Source organism: Heloderma suspectum, chromosome 6 (genome assembly GCF_057233095.1).
Source record: "Heloderma suspectum isolate Gila_16-S chromosome 6, 16-S_ref, whole genome shotgun sequence".
In the NCBI taxonomy this organism is placed as follows: domain Eukaryota; kingdom Metazoa; phylum Chordata; class Lepidosauria; order Squamata; family Helodermatidae; genus Heloderma; species Heloderma suspectum.
Genome location: NC_139463.1, coordinates 31,693,500 through 31,708,993, shown reverse-complemented (window position 1 = coordinate 31,708,993; position 15,494 = coordinate 31,693,500). Strand labels below are relative to the sequence as shown.

General features: G+C 48.1%; 1 protein-coding gene across 1 annotated transcript; it reads left to right on the top strand.

Moving 5' to 3' along the window:
• The first annotated feature begins 206 nt into the window (after window positions 1-206).
• Window positions 207-15,143, top strand: STAR (steroidogenic acute regulatory protein). Its single transcript, XM_084803915.1, has 7 exons — window positions 207-349; window positions 4,139-4,252; window positions 4,387-4,514; window positions 5,624-5,782; window positions 7,647-7,831; window positions 10,600-10,693; window positions 11,553-15,143. The coding sequence occupies exons 1-7, from the start codon at window positions 286-288 to the stop codon at window positions 11,670-11,672; spliced, it is 864 nt and encodes a 287-aa protein (XP_084660041.1). The 5' UTR covers window positions 207-285; the 3' UTR covers window positions 11,673-15,143.
• Window positions 15,144-15,494: the final 351 nt, after the last annotated feature.

Here is a 15,494-nt window from a genome sequence, read left to right as displayed (position 1 = left end):
AAAAGATTTGGGGATTCTGCCTCCTGATGGGGCTTCCCCTTGGCATATCCACGCCTCCCCCCCCCGCCCCCCACTAACTCATGAGGTGATGGGTTTGACCTTGGCATGAGCCAGCCTCCTGCAAGTGATGTATTCTCTTATCTCTCTGCTGACAAAACAGCATCCTTCAGCTGGTGTATTTAAGGCCAGAGACCAAAGAAGACTCCAGCGAAAACAGCAGCAGCAGCCCGAAGCTCCGCGTCACACGAAAGCCAGGATCCTTTGCAGCTCTTCAGGTACATCACAATGCTGCCAGCGACTTTCAAACTCTGCGCCGGCATCTCCTACAGACACCTGCACAATATGACAGGTAAGGGCAAGCAAAAGCAGCATTCTTCCTCTTCCTCGCCGTCGTCACCATTAGCGGCGGCTGAGATAAGGTGACATTCGAAGGCTGGTTAGACTGGCTGTTCTTTATTACGATTCTTTCGTGGAGCTCGAGGCAGCGCGCCTTTCTTCCCCTGGGCTTCCTCCCTGCCCCACTGTACCATCACAACAACCCTGTGAGTATAAGGTCTGGCCCAAAGTCATCCAGCGAACTTTGAAGCTGAGTGGGGATTCGAACCCGGGTCTCTCAGTCCTAACGCGACACTCTGGCCATTATGCCGCGTCAGAATTTGAGTATATGTGGGTGAGCAGGGGCAGGCAGATGGTAGATCAGGATCTACCAGTAGAGCTCTGGGTGATCTGAAGTAGATCAGCAAGGGTTTCTGTCTCCCGACTGTTTAATAACGGCAACGACAAAATGACTTCCCCCTTCCAAACTATGCTGGTGAAATGAAGAAAGGCAGGCGGAGGCGGGGGAGTGGATTTTTGTGTGGACGGACGGGGAGCTCACTTGGTACTCGGAGCAAATTCCCGGGCTCAGAATTCTTTGGGTTGGGTCCAGCGGAGGCTGGTGGCTCCAATGATGACCCTATTTTGGAGCCGGGGTTCAGCACCTTGGATAGCTCCTTGAGAGTCCTGGCTGGTTCTGACTGAAACCCAGGGTGGACTCACAGCGCCACTGAAATCGGAGCCACCAGCCTCCACTGGTTGGGTCCCGGATCTGCCATTCCCAAGAGGAAGCGACCTTCTGTGAGAGGGAGGGCTCCACTCATGGAACGTCCTCCTACCCAATTTGGAGGGATACCCTGTCCCGCCACACCACCATCAGCAGGGGCTCCTGGTTCTGCATGCAGTGTTTTCAGAGGGGAAGTCCACTTCCACTAGTGCAGTTGACCCAGCATAGTTCTGGACCCAGTGGAGGGTGATGGCTCCATTTTCTGTGGGGCTGTGAATCCTTTCGGAGTTTCAGTCAGAACCAGCCAGAACTCTACCGGAGCTATCCAAGGTGCTGGATCCTAGCCCTAAAACAGGTCCAGCACCTTGGATAGCTCCTCTAGAGTTCTGGCTGGTTCTGACTGAAACCCAGAAAGGGTTCACAGCCCCACTGAAATCGGAGCCACCAGCCTCCACTGTCTGGATCCAAGCCCTTAGGAGTATGTCTTTTGCACCTGGCTCCAGTCTAGTTTAAAAACAAACAAACAAACAAACCCCAAGGTAGATCCCATAAGCCTGACATCTGCCTGGAGAGCAATTCTTCTCTCTCCCTGTCTCTCTCTCTTGCATACACACGTAATATTCGTAGGATATAACAGGAACATAGAAAGCTGCCCTTTTGCCTTTTACCAGGTCAAACCATTTTTCCATCTCACCCAATATTGCCGACTCTGACTGGCAGTAGCTCTCCAGGGTCCCAGGCAGAGAAGGGTTTCTCCCATCACTTGCTACCTCTCTCCTTTTAAACTGGAGCTGCTGGGGATGGAGTGACCGTGGTACCTTCTGCATGTGAAACAGATGCTCTGCCACTGAGCATCGCTCCCTTGTATCACTCCAAGAGTCTGGTGTCAAAGAAGACACTGCCGGTGTTGCCTATTTTTGCCCTGGAAGATTTTTTTAAGCTTCATTATATATATATATATTTTAAAAAACTTACATTGTTCTCTAGTGACTGGTATTTGCCAGTGGAGACTGGCTACTCCTATTTCAGTGGGGTCGCACATCCTCTCTGGGTTTCAGTCAGAACTTTAAATGTGCTATCCAAAGTGCTGAAACCCATCCCCAAAATGGGTGTGGCACCTTGGATATCTCCTTTAAAGTTCTGACCGGTTCTGAATGAAACCTGGGGCGGATGCAGTGCCCCACTGAAATAGGAGCCACCAGCCTCCACTGGAATTATGCAGTCAAGAAAAGCATCTCCCATCCCTGTGCCGAAAAGCTCACGCTGTTGATTTCTGCCTCTGACACAGCTGTTAAATGAAGACTTTTCCTGTCTCTTAAGAAAGTAGTAACCTGATCTATCCCCCCCCCCCCTTGCATTCTCTCCCTTTGGGCGATTGTGCAGATGGGGTCAAGAGGAAGGGGGAAAGTGAAGTGTGGCAGTGTGGCAGTGGTGAAGAGGCGGAGGTGAGCCCACTTGGGGGGGGGGGGATCACTGAAGACAACTTGCCCAACAAGGGCCCCAAAACCTGGAGCCCCCACTGCCTATTATGAATATATTCAGCACCTCTAGGACCTGATCCAGAGATGCTCAAGCCAGCGGAGGCTGGTGGCTCTGATTTTGGTGGGGCTAAGAATCTATTCAGATACTGAAGCTGAAGCTGAAATATTTTGGCCACCTAATGCGAAGAGAAAACTCTCTGGAAAAGACCCTGATGCTGGGAAAGACTGAAGGCAAAAGGAGAAGGGGACGGCAGAGGATGAGATGGCTAGATAGCATCACCGATGCAATGAATATGGACTTGAGCATGCTCCGGGAGAGAGCGCAGGACAGGAAAGCCTGTCGTGCTATGGTCCATGGGGTCACGAAGAGTCGGACACGACTGAACAACAACAACAACAAAGAATCTATTCTGGGCTTTAGTTAGAACCCAGCCAAAACTCTAGAGGAGCCATGCAACATGCTGAAAGGATTCTACCCCTTCCCTGCCCCCCACAGACAAGCCATTTGCTCTGCCAGGACTAATCACCTTGTGTGTGGGGTAGGGGCGGGGGTGGGGTGGGGTGGGGCTGCTCATTTATAAAATGGTGGGCATGGCCAGTCACAAAACATGCATTTCCCCAAAGGGAAACTGGTGAGATGAAAACAAAAATAACTTGGCCAAGAACCGAAGTACAAGGCAGAAATGAGGTCTGAGCTCCAAAACACAAACCCACTCTTCTGAACCCAAAGAGAATGGCGTTGGATGGCAATGGTGCGTAGTAGAAGTGTGAAACTCTCTCTCTCTTTCTTCTGCTGCAGTACTAAACTTAATCTTCTCCCTTCCCTTTCATCATGGCTATTTTTTTTCATTTTTATTTTAGCCAGCCTTCCTCAACTCTGCGCCCTTTAGATGTGTTGGACTACAACTCCCATCATTGGTACTGATGGGAATTATAGTCCAACCATGATGTCATGAGTCCACGTCTCCCCAGGGGAGTTTTTCTACTTAAAAACAAACAAACAACCTTCTAAACAGCCTGAGGTTGTTTTTACATTTGGAAAACAAGGAGAAAAGGAGGCAACAACAAAAAACCAAGAACTTTTAAATGGATCAACGCACAAACAGTTCTGAAAAATGCAATAAATTAGAGCTGGCCAAGACATTTTGCTATCTGAAATTGAGGCCAAGATGGCATTTTCCCCCAGTGTGTGTATGAAAGCATGAACAGACTGGCAGTTTAATCTTACTTCACTGGCAACAGGACAATAACTGAGGGCAGCTTGCTAGCTTAGGGGGCACAGGCTGTGTGGCATTACACAGCTCTGTTTGTTCCCTGCCCCTCAGTATTTGCTGCCTGAGGCAACGGTCTCGCTCTGCCTAATGGTAGAGCTGGCCCTGCAAACAGTCCTCCTGAAGCAGGCTGTGACTACTGATTTTGTCCAGTTGGAGGCACATTCTGTGTTCCAGCACAGGAGTCGTTTCTCCATGGTGCTGGACAACCCCTTTGCCATGACCACAGATGGACATTCCCTTCTTCTATGGTTTCAGGAAGAGTTTTAGGATAGAATGAAAACCCGTGATCATGTTTGTCATGGTCCCCTTTTCATACCAATCTTATGTTTTCCTCTACTTAGGCTTAAAGAGACAAGCAGTGGTTGCAATTGTCCAGGAGCTGAATAAATTTGCATTTACCAGGCCTGGCCCTAGTAAGTGGATCAACCAAGTTCGCAGAAGGAGCTCTTTGCTAAGTAAGTATTGTGACCGGACATGTTTTTTCTCCTGGCCTTGTTTGGGCTGCAGATTCTCTGATTCTGGCCAGTCATTGCAAACACTGACTTTCTCATTTAAAAGAAAAATAACCCGTCCTAATGCAACCTTACAGGTTCTCGGCTGGAGGAGAACCCCTTTGGTGAAATGGAGATGTCCTACATCAAACAAGGAGAGGAGGCTCTTCAGAAATCGCTTAATATCCTTGCAGAGCAAGGGGGCTGGAAAACAGAGACAGTGATGGTACGTTTGTGGCATTGCAGATGGTGTTTGTTGTCCGATGCTTCTTTCCGTTCTAGGCGGGAGGTTAGGCTAGAACCACAAATGTGATCTAGGTAGGATTGTTATCGGTGGGACCACAATATATATATATTTTTAAGGGTAGAACGACAGGGGCAGGGGAAGTAGAAAGAGGCCCACTTCAGACAGAATGAGAAATAACAATTTCCCAGACAAAGGAGCCGTAGCAATCCATGAGCTTGCATGACCTCCTCCTCTCTCCACTCATGAGAAGGAGATTGGAATCTTCTGCTTCCTGCTTTAAGCTAACCATGGTTCCTTGTGGCATCCAAATTCAGCAAAGCGTGGTTTGTTTAAATGATGTTCTGAGAACAAGCCTGGATTTAAAACTACACTTTGAACCTGGCTTATTCTCATGAACTATAGTTTAAACAGAACACAATACTCATCATGAGGTACCATAGTTAGTTTAAGATCAAAAGTGGAAACTTTCAATCTCCCCTGCTGGCAGTCAGCCTGGCCACTGTTCTGGGGTGATTGGTGTTGTAGTCCAACATCATCTGGAGGTTCACATGCTGCCCACCCCTGCAGGTAGAAGCATGAGCCACAGCCTTTTGCAACCTCCTGTCCTCTTTCACACCCATGAGGAGATCGAAAGCATCTGCTTCCAGTATTAAACTAATCATGGTTCCTTGTGATGTCAGGGAATAGTGGTTTGTTTAAACTTTGAGAACAAGCCTGGATTTGAAACCATGGTTTGATCCTGGCTTGTTCTCACCAACCGTAATGTAAACAAACCATAGTAATTTGAGCTTGGATGTCACAAGCAACTGTAGTTGGTTTAAAACTGGTAACTCGTGCAGCTTGCATAGGATTGGTGTGGTGTATATGCTCTCTGCAGCTAACACCAGTCATCAACCTGGCTGCCACATTCTGGACCAGTTGCAACTTCAGAACAGCGCTCAAGATCAGCCAATAAGAAAAGCGCAGTTGGGAAGTGACCAGGGCATGTGGTCAAATGTGATCCTCCTCCTAACAGCATTCTGAACTCTTGTGTGTTCGTTTATGCAGACGGATGATGCTGATGTTTTAGCCCTCTCCTTTTCCTGCAGGACAATGGTGACAAAGTGCTGAGTAAAGTACTCCCAGATGTGGGCAAGGTCTTTCGGCTCGAAGTGGTGGTTGATCAACCCCTGGACTGTGTCTATGGCGAATTGGTGGAAAGGATGGAGCAGATGGGGGACTGGAATCCAAATGTCAAAGAAATCAAGGTAAACACACACAGAGAGAACTGCATTCTCAGGAAAGAGAGACACTACCACTGCATTAGGCATGCAACTCTGCAGGAAATATTAAGCATGTGCTTTGCCCAGTGGGGGACACTTGTAGTAGCAAGCAAAGGTGTCTTTAGAATGGGAGGAAGGTAGAGTGGACTCTACTATGTGCCAGCCCCAGGTTTTCAAGAGCCCTTGGGCAAGACACCCTCAATGGGCCCCCTCCCTCAGTGAGTCTACCTTCTCCCCTCCATTGTCATCAGCTGCTATTGCTCCTCATCCTGTTTCTCATTACTGCTACCACTGGCTGCCATTTGCAGAGCCAGCGAGCAAGTGGGCCATGGCATCTCCTGCCCCTCCTCCTCACCATCCCCATGTACCGAGGCCAGAGCAAGAGGCAGGAGAATGAGAAGGTTGCAGTGGTGAGGGGGAGGAGGAGGAGCAGTTCCAGGGGGCTCCTGCCACTGGGCCCCTGCTGGGGTGTGGGCCCTTGGCAGGTGCCCGACCATGCCTACCCTTGACGCAGCCCTGGTCCTACTGGTGTATCTTGGATGATTTACAGTAAATCAAGAAGGGTTGCTGAATCCCAGTAATGTAATTGGAAGCAAGTGAAATGGCACGTTAGAAAAAAAAACCTGACTGGCCTTGCTGGCCTTGCACATTGGTGTTCTACACCTGTAAAATATAAGTATTGCTGCCTTTGAGATTTTGTACAGCTCTGCCAGCCCATTTTAGAATCTCTGGTTTTATTTTATTATTACATTTATATCCCACCTTCCTTCCATCGTGGAACTCAAGGTGGCTACATGTGGATCCCAGGGGGTCTCCCGTCCAAGCACTGACCAGACCCAGGCCTGCTTAGCTTCAGCAAGGTGGCTGCCTCCTGTGCCTTCCCACCATGTCTTGGGGCCTTGGCTTGTACTAACTCGGATGTAGATGCGCACTTATATATGCAACTTATCCCAGCTGAGCGGCTCATGGGGGGCCAGCTGGTAACTGGCTACCTGCCAGCCTGCTTCTGAGCTGCTGCTCTTGCAGCCAGCCGGTGGCCCCGACACTGCACGCACACCACCCGGGTGACAGCAGGGATCACTTGCCAGGAGCAGCAGCAGCAGTTCGGCATCTTCTTCCCTGGCTCTCCTCTCCCCAAGATAATCCGCGCTGTGATTTGTTTCGCGATGAGAGGCGGAGGGAATATATCAGTGGAGCCTGGTGGCTCTGAAGTCAGTGGGGCGGTGAATCCGCTCCGGGTTTTAGTCAGAACCAGTCAGAACTCTAACGGAGCTATTCAAGAGTTCTAACTGGTTCTGACTGAAACCTAGAGCAGATTCACCACCCCACTGACGTTGGAGCCACCAGCCTCCACTAGAACGTATTTATTGTGCACTCGGTGGTATTGATAACTCATCCCCTGACCAACAGCAGAACACTTTCTACCAAGAGCGGGGGTGGGGAACCTCCGACCCGCGTGCCAAATCTGATCTTCCTGGGGGCCAAATCCTGTCCTCTGGGGTTTCCCAGATGGCCACTCTCCTTCCCTTGGCCTCACCCCCTTTCCACCAACCACTGATTTTTCGGTGGTTTCCCAGCTTTTCTGCAGTTGAAATGCATCTCCTAAGGCTTAATCACTGACAGTAAAAACTTCAAACTACAGTATGCTGGTAGTTTTAGCATTTTTGGCCCCACTCCTTTTGCCTTCGGCTCTGCCCACCACTGGAATGCATCCCCCGAGAGCTTCTCTGAATAGAATTTGGCCCTCGGGTTGAAATGGGTTCCCCACCCTTGACTTACAGAAATACATGAAACATCCCGTTATGTGAGAGACCTCTGCCGCGTCTTTCAACTGGTGATCTTTCCGTAGATCCTGCAGAAAATTGGCAAAGATACCGTGATCACTCATGAAACGGCGGCGGCCACCCCTGGCAACATTGTGGGCCCGCGAGACTTTGTGAGCGTCCGCTGTTCCAAGAGGCGCGGCTCAACGTGCGTTCTAGCTGGCATGTCCACCACTTACGCAGCAATGCCTGAACAAAAAGGGGTTATCAGGTAAAGAGCCCCTTCAAAACAAATAAAGTGATCTATGTGACATCTTTACTTATGTCACGTAGATCTTTGGTGGGAAGAAGGAAAATTGGGATCTACTGATAGCTTTGTGATTGATTTGTAGGTTTCTCATGCCCAACACTTTAACAAGAGCAAGTAAAATGTGGCTGTGCTAATTGCTTCTCTCTCGGCCTGTGTTCCTTCCTTGTAAAATACGAGTATGAACTGGTTGGCTCTGGGCATCTCTACACCCGCCTAAAATCCTGCATTTAAAACGGGGCTTTCTGCTTCTGTTTTAAATGCAGGATCACAACAGCTCCCATTTTCACGTGCTTTCTCCCCCGCCCCCTTTCCTCCTCCTTCTCCCAGTATCTGAGTCTTCCATATCTTTCATTGATCTTGCTTCTCTTGCCGCTTTTCCTCTTTTCATGGAGGGAAATCAAGCGGAACAGAATGGGTAATTTGATAGTGCATTATCTGCAATCTATTTAAAAATGGAACAAAGGGCATTTAGTGCAGGAGATGCCCTGGAGGTTCATGGTGTCATGTAAAGAGCCCGCAAACTTCCATGAGAGAGCCATCTCAATAGCAGGATAAAAGCTCTGTGTGAAGAAGCCCTTTGACTGGTTGTAAATTCTTTCTACAATTTCTGGCTGTAAATTCTTGAGTTAGAACCCCTGCTCCATAGCAACTCAAATGTAGTTGTACTTGTACGTACAGGTTATTTCAATGTCTATGTCATAGGATGCAGTAAGTAATTTGCTCCGCCGCCTGAACTATTTTGCATCTGTCTCTGCCCACGGTTACTGTTTTGCACCTGATTTCAGCTGGTGGACTACAGTTGTAGTAAAAAGTAAAAACAGGTCCCTCTAGCCTGAATCCTGCCCACCTCCAGCACAGGTGACATCAGCAGACCCGACATGAAAGATTTTGCTACTCGAAAATGGTAGCATTCTATGCGCAGGGAGTGGAGCACCATTACAGGCTGACCTAAGACATTTTGCTGCCTGAGGCGAAAGACAAGATGGCTCCCTTCATGTTCCATGTACAAAAGCCAACTGAACAGGAAATTGAATCATTCTTTGACACTGGTGATAGGGCAGCATCTTCCACCACACTTGAAGGCAGCAAGCCAGCTTTGGGGGCACAGGGCAGGCTGTGCTGCTCACAGCTCTCTCCTCCAACACCTTGCTGCTGCCTTCCAGGATCTGCTGCCTGAGGTGACTGCTTCACTCTGCCTCTTGGTAGGGCCGGCCCTGCATCATTACCCACAATAACATTCCAAAGGTAAATCTCTAGGGCAGAATGCAGAACCAGAATGGGGCGGGGCGGGCCAAATGGCCCCTCATACCAGGCCCTCCACAGGGTAGGCTACACCCATCCCTGCTGTTATCTTTGATCTGAGATAACAGCAGGGATGCCTCCAGGGGACCGGACTTGGAGGCCAGGCTCCACACCCCAGAGGAACCCAAGGAGTCTCCGTGGGCCGGATGTGAAACCTTCCCAGGCCAGAGGTTTTGCATCCCCACTTTAGGGTGACATGCTAGTGTTGCCTGGCTTATTTAGTCCGGCCATCTCTGAGCAATAGTGAAGAAAGGGGTCAGTCAAGACGCAGGACAAGGTTGCACCATTCTATCACCTGCTATCATCATAGGTTCACTTCACTCCCTTGTGTGAAGATGTTATCATGGATCCAGCAGCACATCTTCTTTCTTAAGCACCAGCACAGCTTACCAGGATGCTGGGGTTCAGTGATAGCACGGAGGATTGATGTCCATTCTTGCTTCTCTGAGGCTGCAATCCTAAAACACTTACTAAAGAGGAAGCCTCATCAAACACAGTGGGGCTTACAAGTAAACCTGCATGGGGTTGCACTGTAAGTCACTCCCTCGTGGTTCCGTAATGTGCCAGTTTCTAGATGTGGGATGAGAACTAGTACTTCTAGGTGAGCTGGGGATGGAACCATAGCTTACTGCGTAGTACTTTGTATGTAGAAGGTCCCACAGATTCTATCCTTGGTAGCTCCAGTTAAAGGATTAGGTAGGTGCTGATGGGAAAGACATCTGGCTGAATACCTGGAGAGCCTTTGCCCAGTAGAAAATACTAGGCCAAATAGTCCTGACCTACTATAAGGCAGCTACCTATATCCAACTTTGCTTTATCTTAACTCATCTTGAGGAGGCTCAACAGATCCACTGGGTCAAAGCCATTGAGAGATTTTGCTTTTGTCTTCAACAGGAAGGGGGATCATACCCATTTGTTAGCATGGAACAGCCTAAGGGTGGAAATAGTCTTTACAGCAGACACGAGACTGCTGCTGAAAATGGCATCCCTCTTTCCAGCTCTCCCCTGCAATGTCCTCTATATGTCATGATGCTGGGTTCTGCCAGCCGTCAATAATGTGGAGCAGAGGTGGGGAACCTCATGGCAGGATGGTGTCATATCATACAGCAAGATTCACACTACATATTGGGCAGCAGGGAGGGAAACTACGTAGATGACAGTGCTGCCATTTGTCCATTGCAATGTTTACAGTTCAGCCTTATCCAACCTGGTTAAACTTCCATCATCTATAGCCAGCTTGGCCATTGGGCATGCAGTCTGGGGATGATGGAAGCTGTAGTTCAACACATCTTGAGGGCACCCAGTTGGGGAAGGCTAGTCTAGTTGTACCCTAACCAATGGATTTCATAGCAGTTCAGTTCTGGCTTATTGGAATGTACCTGCCAGCCTATATCAGGCTAACTTGATGCTCTCCTTTCCTTCTACAGAGCTGAGAATGGTCCCACATGTATGGTTCTCCGACCACTCGTGGGAGATCCCTCCCAAACCAAGTTAACCTGGCTTCTCAGCATTGATTTGAAGGTACATGCACATGGTGAACTGGGCTAGATCACAGCATCACAGCCCTGAGAGATTTCCCAGCCAGGGTTAGTGGAGTGAGGGTTGCCTCTTGCTGATGCAACTAACTGGGGATACTTTCATAAATCACTGAACAAATGGATAGGTGCCGGGAACAAAGACCCAGTGTCAGCTGTAGGTACTCTGAGCTGAAAGACAGACAGACAGACAGACAGAAAGACCAGTACAAATTATTGGCAAATATGCCTCTATGTGTTTAGATTGCACAATTTAATTCATTTCTGCTAGTTATTAGGGAATGGCAAAGATCTATACTGATTTTCTCTGGCCACTAGAAATCACATTGAACTTCATTTGGCATTGCCCACATGCCTTCAAGCAATTTTTTTAAACTCCTTTATAAAAACAACAACAACAGAGGGGCTAGAACCTTTTTTCCTTTTTTAAAGATGAGATTTTTCGAGATGCTGGATGTTATGCTTAGTGGCTGAGTCTGAACTTACAGAGAATCACTGAGTACATAGAGCCCTGTCTGTGATGCATTGGTTCAAAACCTATTCATTTAAGTAGGATGCATGGGGTGGAGAAATTGGAAAGGGAAGTTTCCCACACCCCTCTTTCCATAATGCAAGAATCCACCCAAAGAAACTGATTAGCAGCAAGTTCATGACAGACACACAGCTCATATTTTGCTTATGGCATCTGTAGAACAAGATTGCACACACACCCCAAAACCATGCAGATAACAGTTTGACTGGGCACCGTGAGGAGTCTCATAGAGGCTGATAACACCCGTCTATGGTTCAGCAGGCCTAATTCATCCCAACCCACCTGTTGATTGTGCTTTCCTTTTTTCCTCCAGGGATGGCTGCCAAAGACGCTAATCAACCAAGTCCTCTCCCAAACCCAGGTGGATTTCGCCAACCACCTCCGCAACCATTTGACCACCTCTTCTGCCTCCATGCAGGCCATGCACTGCTGAAGTAAAGCACCCCACCCCATCCCACCCCACCTCAATTCCTCCTGGATGAACACCTCTCGCTCATGGAACACTCACTCAAGGCTTTCTCCGGCAGCTGAGGTCAACCGCTCTAGGAAACAGCTACAGGGATCTTCATCTCTCCCGCTAGGGAGCAGGCTGCTTTTTAGTGTACTAACTGAGAAGCTACCTTTTGTCTTCCCAAACAGTAGAACGGCAGATATATCAGGCCTAGCTGTTTTCTTTGCAGATCCTTTGATGGTATTTTATGAGAACGCGCAGGAAGAAGCAGATACTGTATCCCCATGTTTAAGTGCCTTCCTTGTGAAAGATGCGTGGAAACCTTTCTCTTTTAGGGCCAGCCATGCCATAAAGCAGAGTGAAGGGGCTGCTTCAGGTGGCAGACGCTACAGGGCAGTGAGCGGCGGCAAGGTGTTAGAGGACAGAGCTGGGTCAGCCCTGGAGCTTGCCCAGAGCTCCTAAGGTGCTGTTCTCAAAAGTTGTTGTCTTGCTGCAAACCAATGTTGAAGTTAGTGGAGGCTGATGGCTCCAGTTTTGGAGGGGCAATGATTCCATTCTGGGTTTTAGCTAGAACCAGCCAGAGCTCTAAAAGTGCTATCCAAGGTGCTGCACCCATTGAGGTTGAAATAAAATTCAGGGGCCGGTCCGGTCAGTTTCTCAGCAGAGAATGGGGCACTGTGGGGGATCTTTTGTCTTTGCCTCAAGCAACAAAAGGTGTTGGGCTTCTGATCATACTAGGCTGTAGGTGTCATCAAGGACAGGCTATGAACTTCACTCTTCTTATTTTTTAAAAAAATCTGTAGAATTTGGTACCATGTTAAAAAAACAAACAATTTTATTCCATCCTTTGATCAAGGAGCTCAGGATGCACATGGTATCCCCCCCCCCCCCCCGCATCTCCCACCATTTATCCTCACAGTAAGCCTGTGGGGTAAGCTTGAGTAAGAATAGTGATTGGCCCAAGGTTAACCTGGGAGATTCAGGGCTGGGGGAGGATTTGAACCCAAGTCTCTGCAGTGTAATCCAGACAGCGCTCTGTCCACTGTTGCACACTGGCTCTCTGGCTCAGCTGATGATCTGGTCTGCTTGGGCCAGTCCACTCAGGCGTCCCTGTGATGCACCATCTCATATTGTGGATACTTAGCTACTTGCAGCTGAAATGAGAGGGGAGGAACCAGAGCTTAGCATGCAGAAGGTCCCACCTTCAACCCCTAGCTTCTCCAAATCAAAACAAGAGGGTCAGGTAGTACGTGATGGAAAGACCTCTGCCTGAAACCCTTTGGGAGCTGCTTACCAGGCAGGGTAGTCAGACCTAGGCCACGTGAACAACACCGTCTGACCTGGTAGAAGGCTGCTTTCTATGTTCCAAACCGCCCCTTTAAAAAAGAAAAGGAAAAGGAAAGCTTTGGTATGAGATCATGGCCGGGGCTAGTTTCAGGTTTGGGGGGCCCTGTTGCCCACCCAAGCATACCCACCTCCTCAGCACTATTGCCTCTGCCCATTTGCTTGCCTGTCCCTGTGGACCCAATCCACACCAGCTCCAATGAAGAGCCCAAGGTGTGCAGCAATTACCGCTCCTTCTCCTTGTTCCTCTCTCCCTCCTTGCTCACCGGCTTCTTTTTGAATCTGCCTAATTTGCAGATCATCTGAAGTACAAGAAAAGATTTAATGAAGATTCCACAAATCAGCTATTCAGTGATGATTGCAATGCTTTAATTTGGGGGGGGGGTAGAGGGGCGGCCCTGAATGAGGTCCACAAACCCCACCCTCCAGCTCCCTCTAATTTTAGACAAATCACCTGCCTCCCCTGCTCCCAGCCTCCTAAAAACAGTAGTGAAGGCACCGCTGTGAGATATCCCCCTATAATGCAAATGCCAGGTTCGGAAGGACGGAATTTCCTCAGAACCACAGCAAGGGAGGAAAGGGCTAAATTCCCCCCTCCACAGCTTTTGCGATCCTGATAATGATCAGCTTCTGCAGCTAATGCTATATTTGTTTTTTTTGAAACCTGCGTGTTAAATGGAGTTTGGTCCCGAGGGTCACCAGCAAGGTTAAAATAAACCAGGTACACTCCTAAACTCACCTTGTCCACTCCCTCAGCTAATACTATTTTTGTCTGTTTGTTTAACCTGCATTTTAAATGTAGTTCGGTCCCGAGAGTCACCAAAGTTAAAATGAACCAGGTACACCCTAAACTCATGCTGAGAATTTGTGATCCCAAGCCCCGATCCCTAATTCTGAAAGTCTGACCTAGGCCACGGAGAAGGCCCATTATCCAGCTCAGTATAGCTTTTACTATTTCAATTACCTGAATCCTTGGAATACTCTATTAGCCATAGTTACATGTAACAATCCCATTTGTAGGTATTTATTTTTGCTCCTTGTTTGCAGTTAGACAAGGTGTTTTATTTAATATTTATTCCAGCCAGGTACACAAAAGGCAAAATGTTTCTGTTTCACTATTGCGTACTTGCATTAACTTCACTTCAAAAACCAGCAATTCATCCCAGGTGAAGATTTAGGGCGCTAAGATACAGCATTTATTTCAAGCTATGTGAAAAAGAATGACTGTATTTTTTAGGACCTGCGCAATTAAAAAGGTATATTTGCAACTTCGTGTCAGGAGCAGAAAAAGGTGCTCTATGTATAACAAATTGGCAACTCTGCTGTTACAACTTTGTGAGTCAACACTTTTGGAAATAAAAAAATGGAGCACAATTTAAAACATTGCATGCAGCTATTTTGTTCGTCAATCTGTTTTTGCCAGTAGGAATAGAATTCGAGGCTCATGTAACCAAAACACCCCTGACCACGCTTGGTCAGGGTTGTTCCATGCTGCAGAGAGCAAACTGATGCTCTGTACCTGGTTAACTTCACTTGAAAAACACACACATACCAGTAGATAATGCATTGTGAGCATCCTTTATGCATTCCAATAGGACCGGCCCATATATGAAATGAATATATTAATAATATGCATTAACATGCTTAGACAGCCTAAACAGGAACCCAGAATAGCTTGCTTTTCTTCCCCAAAACATGGTTAATGCTCAAAACACAGTGGGGCTGTGAACCTTTTCAGTTGGCTTGTTTATTTTATTTCATTTCTACACTGCCCAATAGCCGAAGCTCTCTGTGTGAACAAGAGACAGCAGTTTGTTGTGATCTGTGTGTGGGCGCAGAAATGGGGCCTGTGTGAAGAACCATTTGGAACTTCCCAGAACTGAAGCAGGGGTGGGCAACTCCAGATGTTTTGACCTACACCATGGTGCAGCTTAGTAATTTTAGACCCTGGACTTAATGGCGGTGGCAGGTGCATTATTGCTGTTGTGATACACATGACTGAAGTTTCCCTTCTCCCCATCCCCTGCCAATCCATTCTTTACATCTGCTTCTACGTTCCTAATATGTTAGAACAAAACTGTTCACCAAACTTGATAAAAACCATACTCTGAGCATGTACGTTTTTGCATTTCACTCACTGAAACCATTGCACCATTGTGAATACAGGAGTAAAAGGGAGTTTGCTTCTGCTGCCCTCATCACTTGCCACTCTCCGGTCTGCAGGGTTCTGGACCTCAGCCCCAAAGTCCAGGCCTACTGTACTACTGCCTACAGTTTGGATCAGCCCTAGTAAGCATCGCCAATGCTAAGGGATGATGGGAACTGTGGCCCTCCAGATATTTTGGTCTACAAGTTGCCCACTCCCTAGGCTAAAGCTTACACCAGTCTTCCCCAGCTGGGTGCCCTCCAGACGTTTTAGCGTACAACTCCATTCAGTTCAGTTCTTTTTTGACCACAGAA

Excerpts from the sequence above, each read along its gene's own strand:
- STAR (XM_084803915.1), top strand. The coding sequence starts at position 286 with ATGCTGCCAGCGACTTTCAAACTCTGCGCCGGCATCTCCTACAGACAC. Across the intron at positions 5,783-7,646 it reads CAAATGTCAAAGAAATCAAG|ATCCTGCAGAAAATTGGCAA; the intron begins GTAAACACACAC and ends ATCTTTCCGTAG. Across the intron at positions 7,832-10,599 it reads GAACAAAAAGGGGTTATCAG|AGCTGAGAATGGTCCCACAT; the intron begins GTAAAGAGCCCC and ends TTCCTTCTACAG.